Genomic DNA, 16,117 nt, shown 5'->3' with positions numbered 1-16,117 from the left:
CTGGTTATGATTCATTGTTCCTGGTAGATACTACTGGTTATGATTCATTATTCCTGGTAGATACTACTGGTTATGATTCATTATTCCTGGTAGATACTACTGGTTATGATTCATTATTCCTGGTAGATACTACTGGTTATGATTCATTATTCCTGGTAGATACTACTGGTTATGATTCATTATTCCTGGTAGATACTACTGGTTATGATTCATTATTCCTGGTAGATACTACTGGTTATGATTCATTATTCCTGGTAGATACTACTGGTTATGATTCATTATTCCTGGTAGATACTACTGGTTATGATTCATTATTCCTGGTAGATACTACTGGTTATGATTGCAGACAGAGCCAAGAGAATGGGATGGTGCAATATTGAATGAGTCATATTTTGATAAGGTGCATGCATGGGGATGTCCACATCACCCAGAGATATGCCCATGCTGTGGAGATATACCTATTGGACTGAAACTTCACTGTTGTAGGCATAATACAGCTAGTGGTACAGCTGTATCCATTCCATTAGCGACCTAAATGTGAAGTCAACTCAACTGAGTATTAGAGAATGGAGACTTTTAACTTGAAAATGCGCAGGATACCTCTTTCCGGTTTCCCTGACTTCCGTTTTTTATACTGTGCTATGCTTGTTCGCGTAGCACTCCGCACAGGCTGTTTGGTGTAGGTTGTTTTTGTTGGTAAGATGAAACGGCCAAAACTCTGAAAGGGATTATTGTACGTCAGAATTGCAACACAAGATTAGTTCAAGCCTACATTTTTTGGAACCATAATCGTAAAATGGTGTTTGTATGTTCACAGATGAAATTTCACGTTTACGTTTCATGTTTCACACATGGCTGTTCTTGCGATCCTAACGATGAGCACGTTCAACCGTTTGGCAGCTATCTGGCTCCATACTCTTAGATCATGCATTTCTCTTACTCCCCTCCCCACACAGCAAACACACACATTATCCTTTTCAGAAACACTATGGTATTACATTGTCTTATCTCAGACCCATTTGGGCACCAATTTGTTGTCTCTCAGAGGAAAGGAGATCTTTAACTAACTATATATACACTTATATTACCCCCTCCCTTCCCAAAACCCTGGGATTGTGTTTTTCTTGTTTGATGAAATATCATCTGTCTTGTCATTGTGTAAAGACACACAACTGTAACCTGTAGTCAACAGGTCTGGTCAGGCTGCAGCTGCAAACACACATCATGCATGCACGCTCACACAAACACACACACACACACACACGCACACACACAACTAAAAGGTGAACCATATGACCATCAGATCAACCTGTCCTGCAGGTATTGTTATGCAATGGTTGTTTACTTACCCAAATGACCTGTTAAACAAATTAAACTGTTCACATTTGTTTGGTCGAGCATCCCAGGGTACTGTTGTCTTTGGTTGTTAGCTAAAGGTAACTTCCTTTGATGATGCGGGTGCTGTTTTACACCAGCATAGTGGTTTATTTTAGCAATAGAAATGATGGTTAACCTAGAACCCTAAATAAAGGCTACAAAAGAGCTACAATATATTGTGGTACAGTACACGTCGGAATAGCCTGTAGCTCCAATATTGCTACTATAGCCCACATATCTATAGGCTCCATGTACATGCTGCAAAGATATTACTCATGTAGGGCTAATAGAGATAGGCTATAGCGGTATCTTTGTTTCATTGATCCTTACCTGCAGGTCAGCTTTATCCAGCTGTGCCTCCTTCTCTCCTACATCGCTGTCACTACCACTCGCTGAAGGGTCCGCAACCAGCCTCTCCAGGCACGAGGACCCCAGCGAGGAGCTCTTGTGGTGGGATTGCACCAGCTGTACTAGCGTGGGCTTCGGGATTCCCGAGTCGCCAACGACTCTCTGTGTGTCGGGCTGCATCGGCTCTTCGCCCGCCTGTCTGGAGCTGTGGCTGGTGCTCGGGTCCACTTTGCCGCAGAGGGGCGACTCCTGCAAGTCCAAACCCACCGGTTCAGAGAATAGGTCGGGCTGTGAGGAGGAGATCACCCGATCCAAAACAGGGTGTTTTTTCTTCTTCCGAAACATCCACAATGATCCCTTCTCCCTTTTCTCATCTGGGTTTCTGGCGCTGAGTTTGGGGCTAAGGATGGGTTTGGCTCTCGCTTGAAATTGTTTCCACATTGTGTTTTGCTGGGACGAGGACGAGGAGGCTTCATCGTCGTTCTCTTCACTTCTCTCCATTCTCTCCTGCTCGTTCTCTCTCTGTGTGGTGCGCTGCTGCTTTCGAAACGATAAGTGTCACAGCATGATGGACTGACAAGGCGCACTGGAGACCAGCAGCTATTGCGCATTACGCAGTTTCTCCTTTGAAGACACCGCAACGTTGCTTCGATGAACACTGTAGGGTAGACCAATGGAGTGAGTGATAGTAGCCTAATTGCTTTACGCGGAAGTACGATGATTTGCCGTGAATGGTAGGCTACTCTGCAAAGGGGGTGTTTGCATTTTGCCCAGATGTTTCAAAACAAGCGTATTCAACAGCCCGCAGGGTGCCAAAAGATTCCTGTCTGTACACCAGGTAGACTACAAACTAATAGGCCTGTGCATTATGCACGATCAAATTAATATTACATAATGTGAGTAGCCTACTATCAGAATAGACATGCTGTTAATGTATACCAAGCTGGTTAAATAGACCTATTTCATCCAGGGGTGTAGGCATGGGTGGGGCTGGTTGGGCCCAAAAACCCTTAAATATAAATCATTGCAAGCAGTGCACTCGGTTAGTCAGATTTGACTAAATATAACAGAACAGATGACATGGAATGACATTCACTCTCACTGGATGGTTTGCCAACAAATAATGAACTGAAAGCCACACACCCAATAAACCATGGATATGACCGCATTGAGGCATATGTCACTGTGCTTCTGCCTATTTCATTTGTTCATTTAGAAAATAAGAGAGTTCATAGTACAGTGCCTTTATCAAGGTCAACACACCTATATTTGACCTTTAATTAACATTAAAAATGCATACTTTTCTCTCAGTTATCACGTTTCAGGTAATGCCAAAATGCAGACTGTGTTGAAGTAACAATGTTTATCACAGCAACAGGGGCAGGTCAAGACAGGCAGAGGTCGATAATCCAGAGTAGTGGGGCAAAGCAGAATCTGAGACAAAACGTTGGTTGACTTGACAAACAAGACGAACTGGCAACAGACAAACAGGGAACACAGGTATAAGTACCCAGGGGATAATGGGGTAGATGAGCGACACCTGGAGGGGAATGGAGACAAGCACAAGGATGCAATGAGCATTAAAACTGCACATGTATCTCTCTGCCCATGGTAAAATATGTAGAATTGCAGGAAATGTGCTTTAAAACCGTAACATTTTCTCTCTGTCAGGACCCGGTTACGAACCTGGGTCTCCGGAGTGAGAAACAGTCACTTAACCAACTGAGCCACGAATAGTCAGCAGAACCCAGAAGATGAGGCAGACACAGCAGTACTTAAGACGGTGTATTTAATAAAGTAAAAAAAGGAGAAGTCCTTCAATACAAAAAATGCCAAATCCAAAAGGTGGTAGGAATAGCACAAAAAAGCCTCAAGAGATACTCAAGAACAAAAACAGAATTCCACAAGAGCATCCACCGGAATCGACAAGAATACACAGAACACTAGGGCTGGGTGCTAACATACAAACACAGAGCACAGAACTGAGGGAAACTAAGGGTTTAAATACAATCGGGGAAAACGAGGCACAGGTGCAAATAATAATGGGGAACAAGGGAAAAAACATAAGGTCAAAAAGCACAATGGGGGCATCTAGTGACCAAAACCCGGAACAACCCTGGCCAAATCCTGACACTCTCAGCATCATGGCAAAAAGTGTAAAAATAGTATGAGATTAGCTATAAAACTGCACATTTTTCTCTTTGCCCCCCGGCAAAAACTGTAAAATATCTGGAAGTTATTCGCTTTCCCTCTCCCAAGTTTCTGCAGGCCCACCCACCAACAAATTCTTGGCTATGCCACTGATTTATGCAACCATTGCCCCTGACCACCTTTAACAGATAGGCCTTATCTGAAGTCCCTCCATATAATGTACACTGAGTGTACAAAACATTAGGAACACCTGCTCTTTCATGACATAGACTGACCAGGTGAATCCAGATGAAAGCTATGATCCCTTAATGATATCACTTTTTAAATTCACTTCAATCAGTGTAGATGAAGGGGATGAGACAAGGAATACTTTTTTGCCTTGAGACAATTAAGACATGGATTGTGTATGTGTGCCATTCAAACTATGAATGGGCAAGACAACATTTTTAAGTGCCTTTGAACAGCGTATGGTAGTAGGTGCCAGGTGCACTGGTCTGAGAGTGTCATCAACTGTTGCACTGTTTTTTAAAGCTAGACTTCTCCTTAATGCAACCGCTGTGTCAAACTTTACGGAAAAAGCATAATCTGAGTACAGCGCTCAGCCCAATCCAGCCAAAGAAATATCCGCCATGTTCGAGTCAACAGGAGTTGGAAATAACATTATAAATATTCACTTACCTTTGATGATTTTCATCAGAATGCACTCCCAGGAATCCCAGTTCGGCAATAAATTACTGATTTGTTCCATAAAGTTCCATAAAGTCCATCATTTATGTCCAAATAGCCACTTGTTGTTAGCGTGCTGCACTACGTCCAGACAAAAACTCGAAAGGTTCCGTTACAGGTTGTAGAAACAAGTCAAATGTTGTATGCAATCAATCTTTAGGATGTTTTTAACATAAATCATCAATAAGGTTCCAACCGGAGAATTCCATTGTCTGTAGAAAAGCACTGGAACGAGAGCTAACTCTGTCGGGACCGCACGTCACGAGCCTGAGACACTCTGCCAGACCCATGACTCATTCAGCCCCCATTCCCCCCTCCTTTATTGCAGAAGCCTGAAATATGTTTCTAAAGACGGATGACATCTAGTGGAAGCCTTGGGAAGTGCAACTTGACCCCATAGACACTGTGTATTTGGTAGGCCAAGCTTTGAAAAACTACAAACCTCAGATTTCCCACTTCCTGGTTGGATTTGTCTCAGGTTTTCACCTGCCATATGAGTTCTGTTATACTCACAGACATCATTCAAACAGTTTTAGAGTGTTTTCTATCCAATACCAATAATAATATGCATATATTAGCATCTGGGACAGAGTAGGAGGCAGTTCACTCTGGGCACGCTATTCATCCAAAAGTGAAAATGCTGCCCCCTATCCCAAAAAGCTAAACAGTTTCCCGTGTGTATCAAAAATGGTCCACCACCCAAAGGACTTCCAGTCAACTTTACACTATGGGACGCATTGGAGTCAACATGGGCCAGCAACGCTTTCGACACCTTGTGAGGCTGTTCTAAGTGCAAAAGGGGGTGCTGTATATCAGGCTATATAATTATATCTAATGTATTTTAAATGTGACAGATTACAGAAAATGGGAGGAATGGCCATACCGCATGTATGTAAAATTGAATTTCATAGCATCCACTTTAAATATTTCTGTTCCCAATAAATGTTTGCTTCTGGTTGCAAAATGCTACTCCTCGTTTAAGTAAGGAGAAGCAAAAGAGAGAGATAAAGCTAGCTATATTTCGTAGTATATATATATATACATACAGTGGGGAGAACAAGTATTTGATACACTGCCGATTTTGCAGGTTTTCCTGCTTACAAAGCATGTAGAGGTCTGTAATTTTTTATCATAGGTACACTTCAACTGTGAGAGACGGAATCTAATACAAAAATCCAGAAAATCACATTTGTATGATTTTTAAGTAATTAATTTGCATTTTATTGCATGACATAAGTATCTGATACATCAGAAAAGCAGAACTTAATATTTGGTACAGAAACCTTTGTTTGCAATTACAGAGATCATATGTTTCCTGTAGTTCTTGACCAGGTTTGCACACACTTCAGCAGGGATTTTGGCCCACTCCTTCATACAGGCTTTTCCAGATCCTTCAGGTTTCGGGGCTGTCGCTCGGCAATACGGACTTTCAGCTACCCCCAAAGATTTTCTATTGGGTTCAGGTCTGGAGTATTCCAAAGTAACATCTGACAAAAATATCTAAAGAGACTGAAGCATCAAACTTTGTGGAAATTAATATTTGTGTCATTCTCAAAACTGTTGGCCACGACTGTACAGTTGAAGTTGGAAGTTTACATACACTTAGGTTGGAGTCATTAAAACTCATTTTTCAACCACTCCACAAGTTTCTTGTTAGCAAACTACAGTTTTGGCTAGTCGGATAAGACATCTACTTTGTGCATGACAAGTCATTTTTCCAACAATTGTTTACAGACAGATTATTTAACTTCTAACTCACTGTATCACAATTCCAGTGGGTCAGAAGTTTACATACACTAAGTTGACTATGCCTTTAAACATCATGGAAAATTCCCCAAAATTAAGTCATGGCTTTAGAAGCTTCTGATAGGCTAATTGACATAATTTGAGTCAAATGGAGGTGTACCTGTGGATGTATTTCAAGGCCTACCTTCAAACTCAGTGCCTCTTGGCTTGACATCATGGGAAAATCAAAAGAAATCAGCCAAGACTTCAAACAAAAATTGTAGACCTCCACAAGTCTGGTTCATCCTTGGGAGCAATTTCCAAACACCTGAATGTACCATGTTCATCTGTACAAACAATAGTACGCAAGTATAAACACCATGGGACCACGCAGCCGTCACACCGCTCTGGAAGGAGATGCATTCTGTCTCCTAGAGATGAACGTACTTTGGTGAGAAAAGTGCAAATCAATCCCAGAACAACAGCGAAGGACCTTATGAAGATACTGTTGGAACCAGTACAAAAGTATCTATATCCACAGTAAAACGAGTCCTACATGAAAATAACCTGAAAGGCCGCTCAACATGGAAGAAGCCACTGCTCCAAAATTTGCCATAAAAACAGCCATACTATGGTTTGCAACTGCACATGGGGACAAAGATCATACTTCTTGGAGAATCCTCTGGTACTCTGGTCTGATGAAACAAAAATAGAACTGTTTGGCCATAATGACCATCGTTATGTTTGGAAGAAAAAGGGGGACGCTTGCAAGCCGAAGAACACCATCCCAACCGTGAAGCACGGGGGTGACAGCATCATGTTGTGGGGGTGCTTTGCTGCAGGAGGGACTGGTGCACTTCACAAAATAGATGGCATCATGAGGCAGGAAAATTATGTGTGTACAGTGGGGCAAATAATTCTTTAGTCAGCCACCAATTGTGCAAGTTCTCCCACTTAAAAAGATGAGAGAGGCCTGTAAATTTCATGACAACTATGACAGACAAAATTAGAAAAAAATCCAGAAAATCACAATGTAGGATTTTTAATGAATTTACTTGCAAATTATGGTGGAAAATAAGTATTTGGTCACCTACAAACAAGCAAGATTTCTGGCTCTCACAGACATGTAACTTCCTCTTTAACTTGTGACTAGGGGGCAGTATTTTCATTTTTGGAAAAATAACGTTCCCAAAGTAAATGGGATATTTTGTCAGGACAAGATGCTAGAATATGCATATAATTGACAGCTTAGGATAGAACACACTCTAAAGTTTCCAAAACTGTAAAAATATTGTCTGTGAGTATAACAGAACTGATATTGCAGGCGAAAGCCTGAGAAAAATCCAATCTGGAAGTGCCTCATGTTTTGAAAGCTCTGCGTTCCAATGCGTCCCTATTGAGCAGTGAATGGGCTATCAACCAGATTACTTTTTCTACGTATTCCCCAAGGTGTCTACAGCATTGTGACGTATTTTTATGCATTTATGTTGAAGAATACCCGTAAGCGGCGACATTGTGTAAGTGGTCACCTGATGGCTCTCAGAGTGATTCTCGCCATGTACAGAAAACGTTTGTCATTGCCAACAAAGGGTATATAACAAAGTATTGAGATAAACTTTTGTTATTGACCAAATACTTATTTTCCACCATAATTTGCAAATAAATTCATAAAAATCTTACAATGTGATGTTCTTGATTTTTTTTCTCCTTTTGTCTGTCATAGTTGAGGTGTACCTATGATGAAAATTACAGGCCTCTCTCATCTTTTTACGTGTGAGAACTTGCTCAATTGATGGCTGACTAAATACTTTTTTGCCCCACTGTACATATTGAAGCAACATCTCAAGACATCAGTCAGGAAGTTAAAGCTTGGTCGCAAATGGGTCTTCCAAATGGACATTGACCCCAAGCATACTTCCAAAGTTGTGACAAAATGGCTTAAGGACATCAAAGTCAAGGTATTGGAGTGGCCATCACAAAGCCCTGACCTCAAATCTATAGAAACTTTGTGGGCAGAACTGAAATAGCGTGTGCGAGCAAGGTGGCCTACAAACCTGACTCAGTTACATCAGCTCAGTCAGGAGGAATGGGCCAAAATTCACCCAACTTATTGTGGGAAGCATGTGGAAGGCTGCCCGAAATGTTTGACCCAATTTAAAGGCAATGCTACCAAATACCAATTGAGTGTTTGTAAACCTCTGACCCACTGGGAATGTGATGAAATAAATAAAAGCTTAAATAAATCCTTCTCTGCTGTTATTCTGACATTTCACATTCTGAAAATAAAGTGTGGATTTTTTTATACTATGATTAAATGTCAGGAATCGTGAAAAACTGAGTTTAAACGTATTTGGCTAAGGTGTATGTAAACTTCTGACTTCAACTGATATATATATTACTTTCACTACAGCTACTGTAGAAAATGCAGCTAGCTAGTTTAGCCTACTCAAACACGCGGTTCCAAGAGAGGGATGCAATGTTAGCTAGCTGGCTATGGCTATCCTACACTGGAACTCTTCAAAGTCAAGGTAAGCTTTTGGTTTTATTAATTTATTGCCACCTGGTCCCACTGGTGTAACTGCTAAATTGCATGCTGTACACTGTACTGCACGATTGTAGCAGATTTACTAATGCGTTAGTTCTAGTAGCTATCTTGACTATGACATTAATATGGGGAAAACGATGTAGTGGTTAGAGGCTTTTAACCAACATTTTATTTCGGCAGATTTCTTTATTTGCGAGAAACAGTTATTTAATTGACCATGGTCAGTCAGTCGACTGCGTTTCCTTCTCCCAGCCTCTTATCCCCGCTGCAACTCTAGTTATAAATGACGTGGTTAACTGTATGTAGAGAAGGCAACACTGTTCTGCCCTCTTCATTGACCTGTCAAATGCCTTTGATACTGTTGATCGCTTACTGCGAATTCAGAGTCTTTCCGGAATAATTGAGGAATTAGCAGTGAGTGATCAGCAGTATCAAAGGCCTTTGACAGGGATTTGAATAGGGCAGCACAATGGTGTCTTTTATCCATACAGTGAACCACATAATTTATAACTAGAGATGCAGCAGAGATAGGTATTGGCCTTGACCAGACTGCACGTAACTGGTTTAGAAATCACTTGAAAGATAGAACTCAATATGTATCTACTGATGGTATTAAATCAGGTTTTATGGACATAACGAAAGGTGTCCCGCAGGGGACAATTCTGGGTCCTGTAGTTTTTTCCTGTTTACATGAACATTATTGACAACAACAACAAAAGACCTGGACTTGAATGCCGATGATACTGTTGTATATGCTACTGCCCCCACGGTTGACCAGGCTCTATCTCAACTACAGACTGCCTTCATTATTTTACAGATAAAACGTTATTGACCTGAAATGAGTATTGAATGCAGGTTAAACTAAGTATGTATTGTTCTCTAGAGCACATAAAATCACAAATGTACTTGGGATGTTTCCCATATTGATTGTGTTCCCGACTTACAAATATCTAGGCATCTGGATAGACAAAAAGCTGTCTTCTAAAAGGCATATTGATGAGTTAGTTTCTTGTATAGAAATAGGCTATGCCTCTTGTTAAATAGTAGAAAGCAGATAATTCAGTCGATGTTCCTACTGGTCCTAGACATCATCTATATGAACACAGCTGGCATTAAAGGCATTAGAAGCAGTTTATGATAGCACATTATTACGGGCGACAGGTTTACTAATCATCACTGCATTTTCTACCGGAAAGTTGGTTGGCCCTCTTTTGATGTCACGTAGGTTGATACATTTCTATGATTACATTTATAAAGCCCTTTTCCAAAAACTCCCACTGTATCTTTATTAACCTTTAAATACGAGTCACCACACTAACTCTAAAAATGTCTTTGCTTTCTACTGAGTTAGGTAAATCAGCTTCTATTGTTCTTGCAAGTTATTTGTGGAACAATCTTCAAAATGTTCTTAAATTAAATGTTTTGGTGCCTCTATGGCAGGGGTGGGGAACTGTTTTGCCATCAAGGGCCATTTGGATATTTATAAATTAATTTGGGGGACATATTTATAAAAATTTGCTATTTTCTACTTTGTTCATGTTTTAATGTGACTTTAATCACTGACATTGTTTTGAGAAGACTTTGCTGAGAAGCTGGTTCGGTCCTTGGAGCTTGACGTTCAAGTTAGACAGATACTTGGTGTCCACCATGAAGGCCAAATCACACATCCACTTGTCATCACTCAGTTCCACAAAAGGTTTCCCCTTCATCTCCATGAATTGTTTAACTTCATCCTCATACTATACATCGTCCGTAAAACCGCGCGAGCATGTTTCCAAGGCTCAACCATCGCACCTCACAGTGGTAAACCAGATCACCATACTCCGATTCAGGATAAACCGATCCTTAAACTGGCGGTTGTTCGGCCGTTTGCTTTTGATAAAATGGATGGTCGACACTACAGTTGCCATTACGTTGTTCGGCTTCAGGGACTGTGCACACAGACTTTCTTGATGTATGATGCAGTTGCATACAATTAAATCACTTGGATCAAGACTGAGACAACTCATTTATTTTTTCCCTAATGAGGTTAACCCCTTTTTCGAGCCAACCATGGCTGGCGCTCCATCTGTAGTAAGGCCACTTAAATTTTTCAAACCGTTGCTCAAATTTGCTCATAGCCGAGACAAGTCTCTCAAACAAGTCCTCACCTCTGGTGGTTCCATGCATGGCTTCCAAAGACAGCAATTCCTTCCTGGTGTCAAACTCAAAATGGCAAATTGGGCAGTATTTGTTAGGTCAGTTGTTTCATCACATGCCAAAGAGAAAAACTAGAAATTTCCTTAAATGTTTAAGGACTAGAGTCCATAAATGTTTTTCCGATATCTTATGTCTTATGTCAGTTATCCGCTCCATGACGATTCTTCGAGACAAACTGACAGTTTGGAACAATTTAACTTTGTCTGGTGCTAGCAAATCTGCAGTGGCAAGAATAAACTCTTTTACAAATTCTCCTTCTGAATGAGGCTTCAGTTTCTTTGCGATTAAGCTCCCTCACCACAAAACTTGCTTGCATAACATTTTCCCAAACCAAACTAGGTCTCGTAAAGGCGGCTTGTTGGGCACCCAAACCCCGCTGAAGAGCAATGTCTTAATCCACACAAAGTTGTCCTCGCAACTCATTTAGTTTAGCATGTTTCGAGCTGTAATGACTCTCCAAATTTGCCTTTTTCATTACTGCAAGAGCATCCCCACAAACTAGGCATACAGGTTTGTCTTTCACTTTGACAAAAAAATATGAATTTGTCCATTTGTCTTGGAAAACGCGACACCCCGCATCTACTTTTCTTTTCTTTACGGTAGCCAATTTTCTGATGTACAGGTGCTCAATGATGAAGAGCTGTCTGGGAGCTGTCTGGTAGATTTTTTTAAATTGTATTTTTGTGGAAAAACAACATCTAGAGATTTTTTTTTGAAAATAATGTTTTATTTATGAATTGGGGCCTGATCAAACGATCTAGTAGGCCGTATACGGCCCGGATGCCGGACGTCCCCCAACCCTGCTCTAGGGCAATTCAGAAAGCTGATTGAAGATCTTATTACTGATGCATATGTTTGTTTTTTATGACTGTGTATTTTACATGTTTGTGAGCCAGGACTGCGCAAAGCTATACTTTTTGCATAGTCCTACATTTAGAAATGTAGTAGTAGACACTAACCAGAGTGACTTACAGTATTTACGCTGTTCGCACACTGAGTGACTCCACTGTTGGGTCAGAATCTTTTATTCAATTATTGTATAAATAATCTTATAATCTTAATAATCTTATAATAAACAGTTTGTTATGGACAGTACGTGTTAGAATTGTTTGCATAATGCGTAGGTCATGAATCAAAGATGGGGTTTGTAAAGCAGCATACAGCATGTGTAACTGATAATAGATGTCATCTACTGTAAATACTTTTTTACAAATATTTTAAACATTTCCAAAAGTTATGATATACATAAACATTCCTCATCAGCATAACATGGTAGTCTTCCAAGCAGACCATGTCAGGATATTGCATCTGAGATACAGTGTAGTTTGCTCAATAAATATTTTTTTTTTTAAATGTAACATCAAGCACTTAAGTAGACAAATTATACCACCTTTATTTACCAGCTGATAAATACGAACAATACCAACCATATTTTTTTATTTATTTTTATTTCACCTTTATTTAACCAGGTAGGCAAGTTGAGAACAAGTTCTCATTTACAATTGCGACCTGGCCAAGATAAAGCAAAGCAGTTCGACACAAACAACGACACAGTTAAACATGGAGTAAAACAAACATACAGTCAATAATACAGTATAAACAAGTCTATATACGATGTGAGCAAATGAGGTGAGATAAGGGAGGTAAAGGCAAAAAAGGCCATGGTGGCAAAGTAAATACAAAATAGCAAGTAAAACACTGGAATGGTAGATTTGCAGTGGAAGAATGTGCAAAGTAGAAATACAAATAATGGGGTGCAAAGGAGCAAAATAAATTAATTAATTAATTAAATACAGTAGGGAAAGAGGTAGTTGTTTGGGCTAAATTATAGGTGGGCTATGTACAGGTGCAGTAATCTTTGAGCTGCTCTGACAGTTGGTGCTTAAAGCTAGTGAGGGAGATAAGTGTTTCCAGTTTCAGAGATTTTTGTAGTTCGTTCCAATCATTGGCAGCAGAGAATTGGAAGGATAGGCGGCCAAAGAAAGAATTGGTTTTGGGGGTGACTAGAGAGCTATACCTGCTGGAGCGTGTGCTACAGGTGGGAGATGCTATGGTGACCAGCAAGCTGAGATAAGGTGGGACTTTACCTAGCAGGGTCTTGTAGATGGCATGGAGCCAGTGGGTTTGGCGACGAGTATGAAGCGAGGGCCAGCCAACGAGAGCGTACAGGTCGCAATGGTGGGTAGCATATGGGGCTTTGGTGACAAAACGGATTGCACTGTGATAGACTGCATCCAATTTGTTGAGTAGGGTATTGGAGGCTATTTTATAAATGACATCGCCGAAGTCGAGGATTGGTAGGATGGTCAGTTTTACAAGGGTATGTTTGGCAGCATGAGTGAAGGATGCTTTGTTGCGAAAAAGGAAGCCAATTCCAGATTTAACTTTGGATTGGAGATGTTTGATATGGGTCTGGAAGGAGAGTTTACAGTCTAACCAGACACCTAAGTATTTGTAGTTGTCCACGTATTCTAAGTCAGAGCCGTCCAGAATAGTGATGTTGGACAGGCGGGCAGGTGCAGGTAGCGATCGGTTGAAGAGCATGCATTTAGTTTTACTTGTATTGAAGAGCAATTGGAGGCCACGGAAGGAGAGTTGTATGGCATTGAAGCTTGCCTGGAGGGTTGTTAACACAGTGTCCAAAGAAGGGCCAGAAGTATACAGAATGGTGTCGTCTGCGTAGAGGTGGATTAGAGACTCAACAGCAGCAAGAGCGACCTCATTGATGTATACAGAGAAGAGAGTCGGTCCAAGAATTGAACCATGTGGCACCCCCATAGAGACTGCCAGAGGTCCGGACAGCAGACCCTCCGATTTGACACACTGAACTCTATCAGAGAAGTAGTTGGTGAACCAGGCGAGGCAATCATTTGAGAAACCAAGGCTGTCGAGTCTGCCGATGAGGATGTGGTGATTGACAGAGTCAAAAGCCTTGGCCAGATCAATGAATACGGCTGCACAGTAATGTTTCTTATCGATGGCGGTTAAGATATCGTTTAGGACTTTGAGCGTGGCTGAGGTGCACCCATGACCAGCTCTGAAACCAGATTGCATAGCGGAGAAGGTATGGTGAGATTCGAAATGGTCGGTAATCTGTTTGTTGACTTGGCTTTCGAAGACCTTAGAAAGGCATGGTAGGATAGATATAGGTCTGTAACAGTTTGGGTCAAGAGTGTTCCCCCCTTTGAAGTTATCATACAAGTTATTTTATCAAGGGGGGAGGATGGGGGGGAAAAAGCTGAAAATGTATTTTATTTTCCATTAAGCAAACATACAGTGCCTTGCGAAAGTATTTGGCCCCCTTGAACTTTGCGACCTTTTGCCACATTTCAGGCTTCAAACATAAAGATATAAAACTGTATTTTTTTGTGAAGAATCAACAACAAGTGGGACACAATCATGAAGTGGAACGACATTTATTGGATATTTCAAACTTCTTTAACAAATCAAAAACTGAAAAATTGGGCGTGCAAAATTATTCAGCCCCTTTACTGTCAGTGCAGCAAACTCTCTCCAGAAGTTCAGTGAGGATCTCTGAATGATCCAATGTTGACCTAAATGACTAATGATGATAAATACAATCCACCTGTGTGTAATCAAGTCTCCGTATAAATGCACCTGCACTGTGATAGTCTCAGAGGTCCGTTAAAAGCGCAGAGAGCATCATGAAGAACAAGGAACACACCAGGCAGGTCCGAGATACTGTTGTGAAGAAGTTTAAAGCCGGATTTGGATACCAAAAGATTTCACAAGCTTTAAACATCCCAAGGAGCACTGTGCAAGCGATAATATTGAAATGGAAGGAGTATCAGACCACTGCAAATCTACCAAGACCTGGCCGTCCCTCTAAACTTTCAGCTCATACAAGGAGAAGACTGATCAGAGATGCAGCCAAGAGGCCCATGATCACTCTGGATGAACTGCAGAGATCTACAGCTGAGGTGGGAGACTCTGTCCATAGGACAACAATCAGTCGTATATTGCACAAATCTGGCCTTTATGGAAGAGTGGCAAGAAGAAAGCCATTTCTTAAAGATATCCATAAAAAGTGTTGTTTAAAGTTTGCCACAAGCCACCTGGGAGACACACCAAACATGTGGAAGAAGGTGCTCTGGTCAGATGAAACCAAAATTGAACTTTTTGGCAACAATGCAAAACATTATGTTTGGCGTAAAAGCAACACAGCTCATAACCCTGAACACACTATCCCCACTGTCAAACATGGTGGTGGCAGCATCATGGTTTGGGCCTGCTTTTCTTCAGCAGGGACAGGGAAGATGGTTAAAATTGATGGGAAGATGGATGGAGCCAAATACAGGACCATTCTAGAAGAAAACCTGATGGAGTCTGCAAAAGACCTGAGACTGGGATGGAGATTTGTCTTCCAACAAGACAATGATCCAAAACATAAAGCAAAATCTACAATGGAATGGTTCAAAAATACTTCAAGTACTTCTTTGTACTTTGAGTTGCTGTTCCTTTTTAGGGCTTTAAAACGCCAACTCCTCTCCTAACATGCCAGAAATCTGTGGATGATGTCATTGTAAACACATTGGAGAAAGACTGCCACTTAAATACTGTGGTCAGTTTGTAATACCTTGTGAATTAAAATAAAGTATAATGGGGCTCTACTTGGGGAGAGTGGGTCCACCAAGAGACCTACGTGAGATGAGTGGAGGCACCACACCCACTTCAAGGAAGTGTCTGAAGCCCTCCAAGCTCCCCTGTACTGATCCCATCTCCGCTGTCGCTAATAACCACAATTGGATCTGAAATATAATCACAAACAGGAATAATTATTATTTGACTTTTCATTTGTCCAGAACTATTATTTATTTTACAGCTGGTTTGCAAGTCACAAAAATAAATTCAATTACATTGTAGTATAGATAAATCCTTACTTTCTTCCCTCTTTCCCAAGCTAAAAGCTTGTCCATCTCCACCTCCCGCTCCCAGCATTCCTCCCTCCTTTACCCCCCCAAGCCAAGCTTGTCCCACCCTGCCATCCTTAACCACCATTTTCCCACCGAAGCTAAGGTTGTCACA

The 16,117-nt window shown here is 41.0% G+C and overlaps 1 protein-coding gene across 4 annotated transcripts in view; it reads right to left on the bottom strand.

Annotated features, from left to right (window-relative positions):
* Positions 1-2,392, bottom strand: part of LOC135544591 (multiple C2 and transmembrane domain-containing protein 1-like) — a 56,002-nt gene extending 53,610 nt beyond the window's left edge. For all 4 annotated transcript variants that reach the window (XM_064972322.1, XM_064972323.1, XM_064972324.1 and 1 more), the window contains exon 1: positions 1,708-2,392. In XM_064972322.1, coding sequence (XP_064828394.1) covers positions 1,708-2,226 — 519 coding nt within the window. In that variant the 5' untranslated portion in view covers positions 2,227-2,392. The remainder of the gene's footprint in view (positions 1-1,707) is intronic.
* Positions 2,393-16,117: the final 13,725 nt, after the last annotated feature.

This window comes from Oncorhynchus masou, chromosome 8 (genome assembly GCF_036934945.1).
Source record: "Oncorhynchus masou masou isolate Uvic2021 chromosome 8, UVic_Omas_1.1, whole genome shotgun sequence".
Classification (NCBI taxonomy): Eukaryota; Metazoa; Chordata; class Actinopteri; order Salmoniformes; family Salmonidae; genus Oncorhynchus; species Oncorhynchus masou.
Note: the sequence above shows the minus strand (reverse complement) of the source record. Positions and strands in the feature narration are given on the sequence as shown.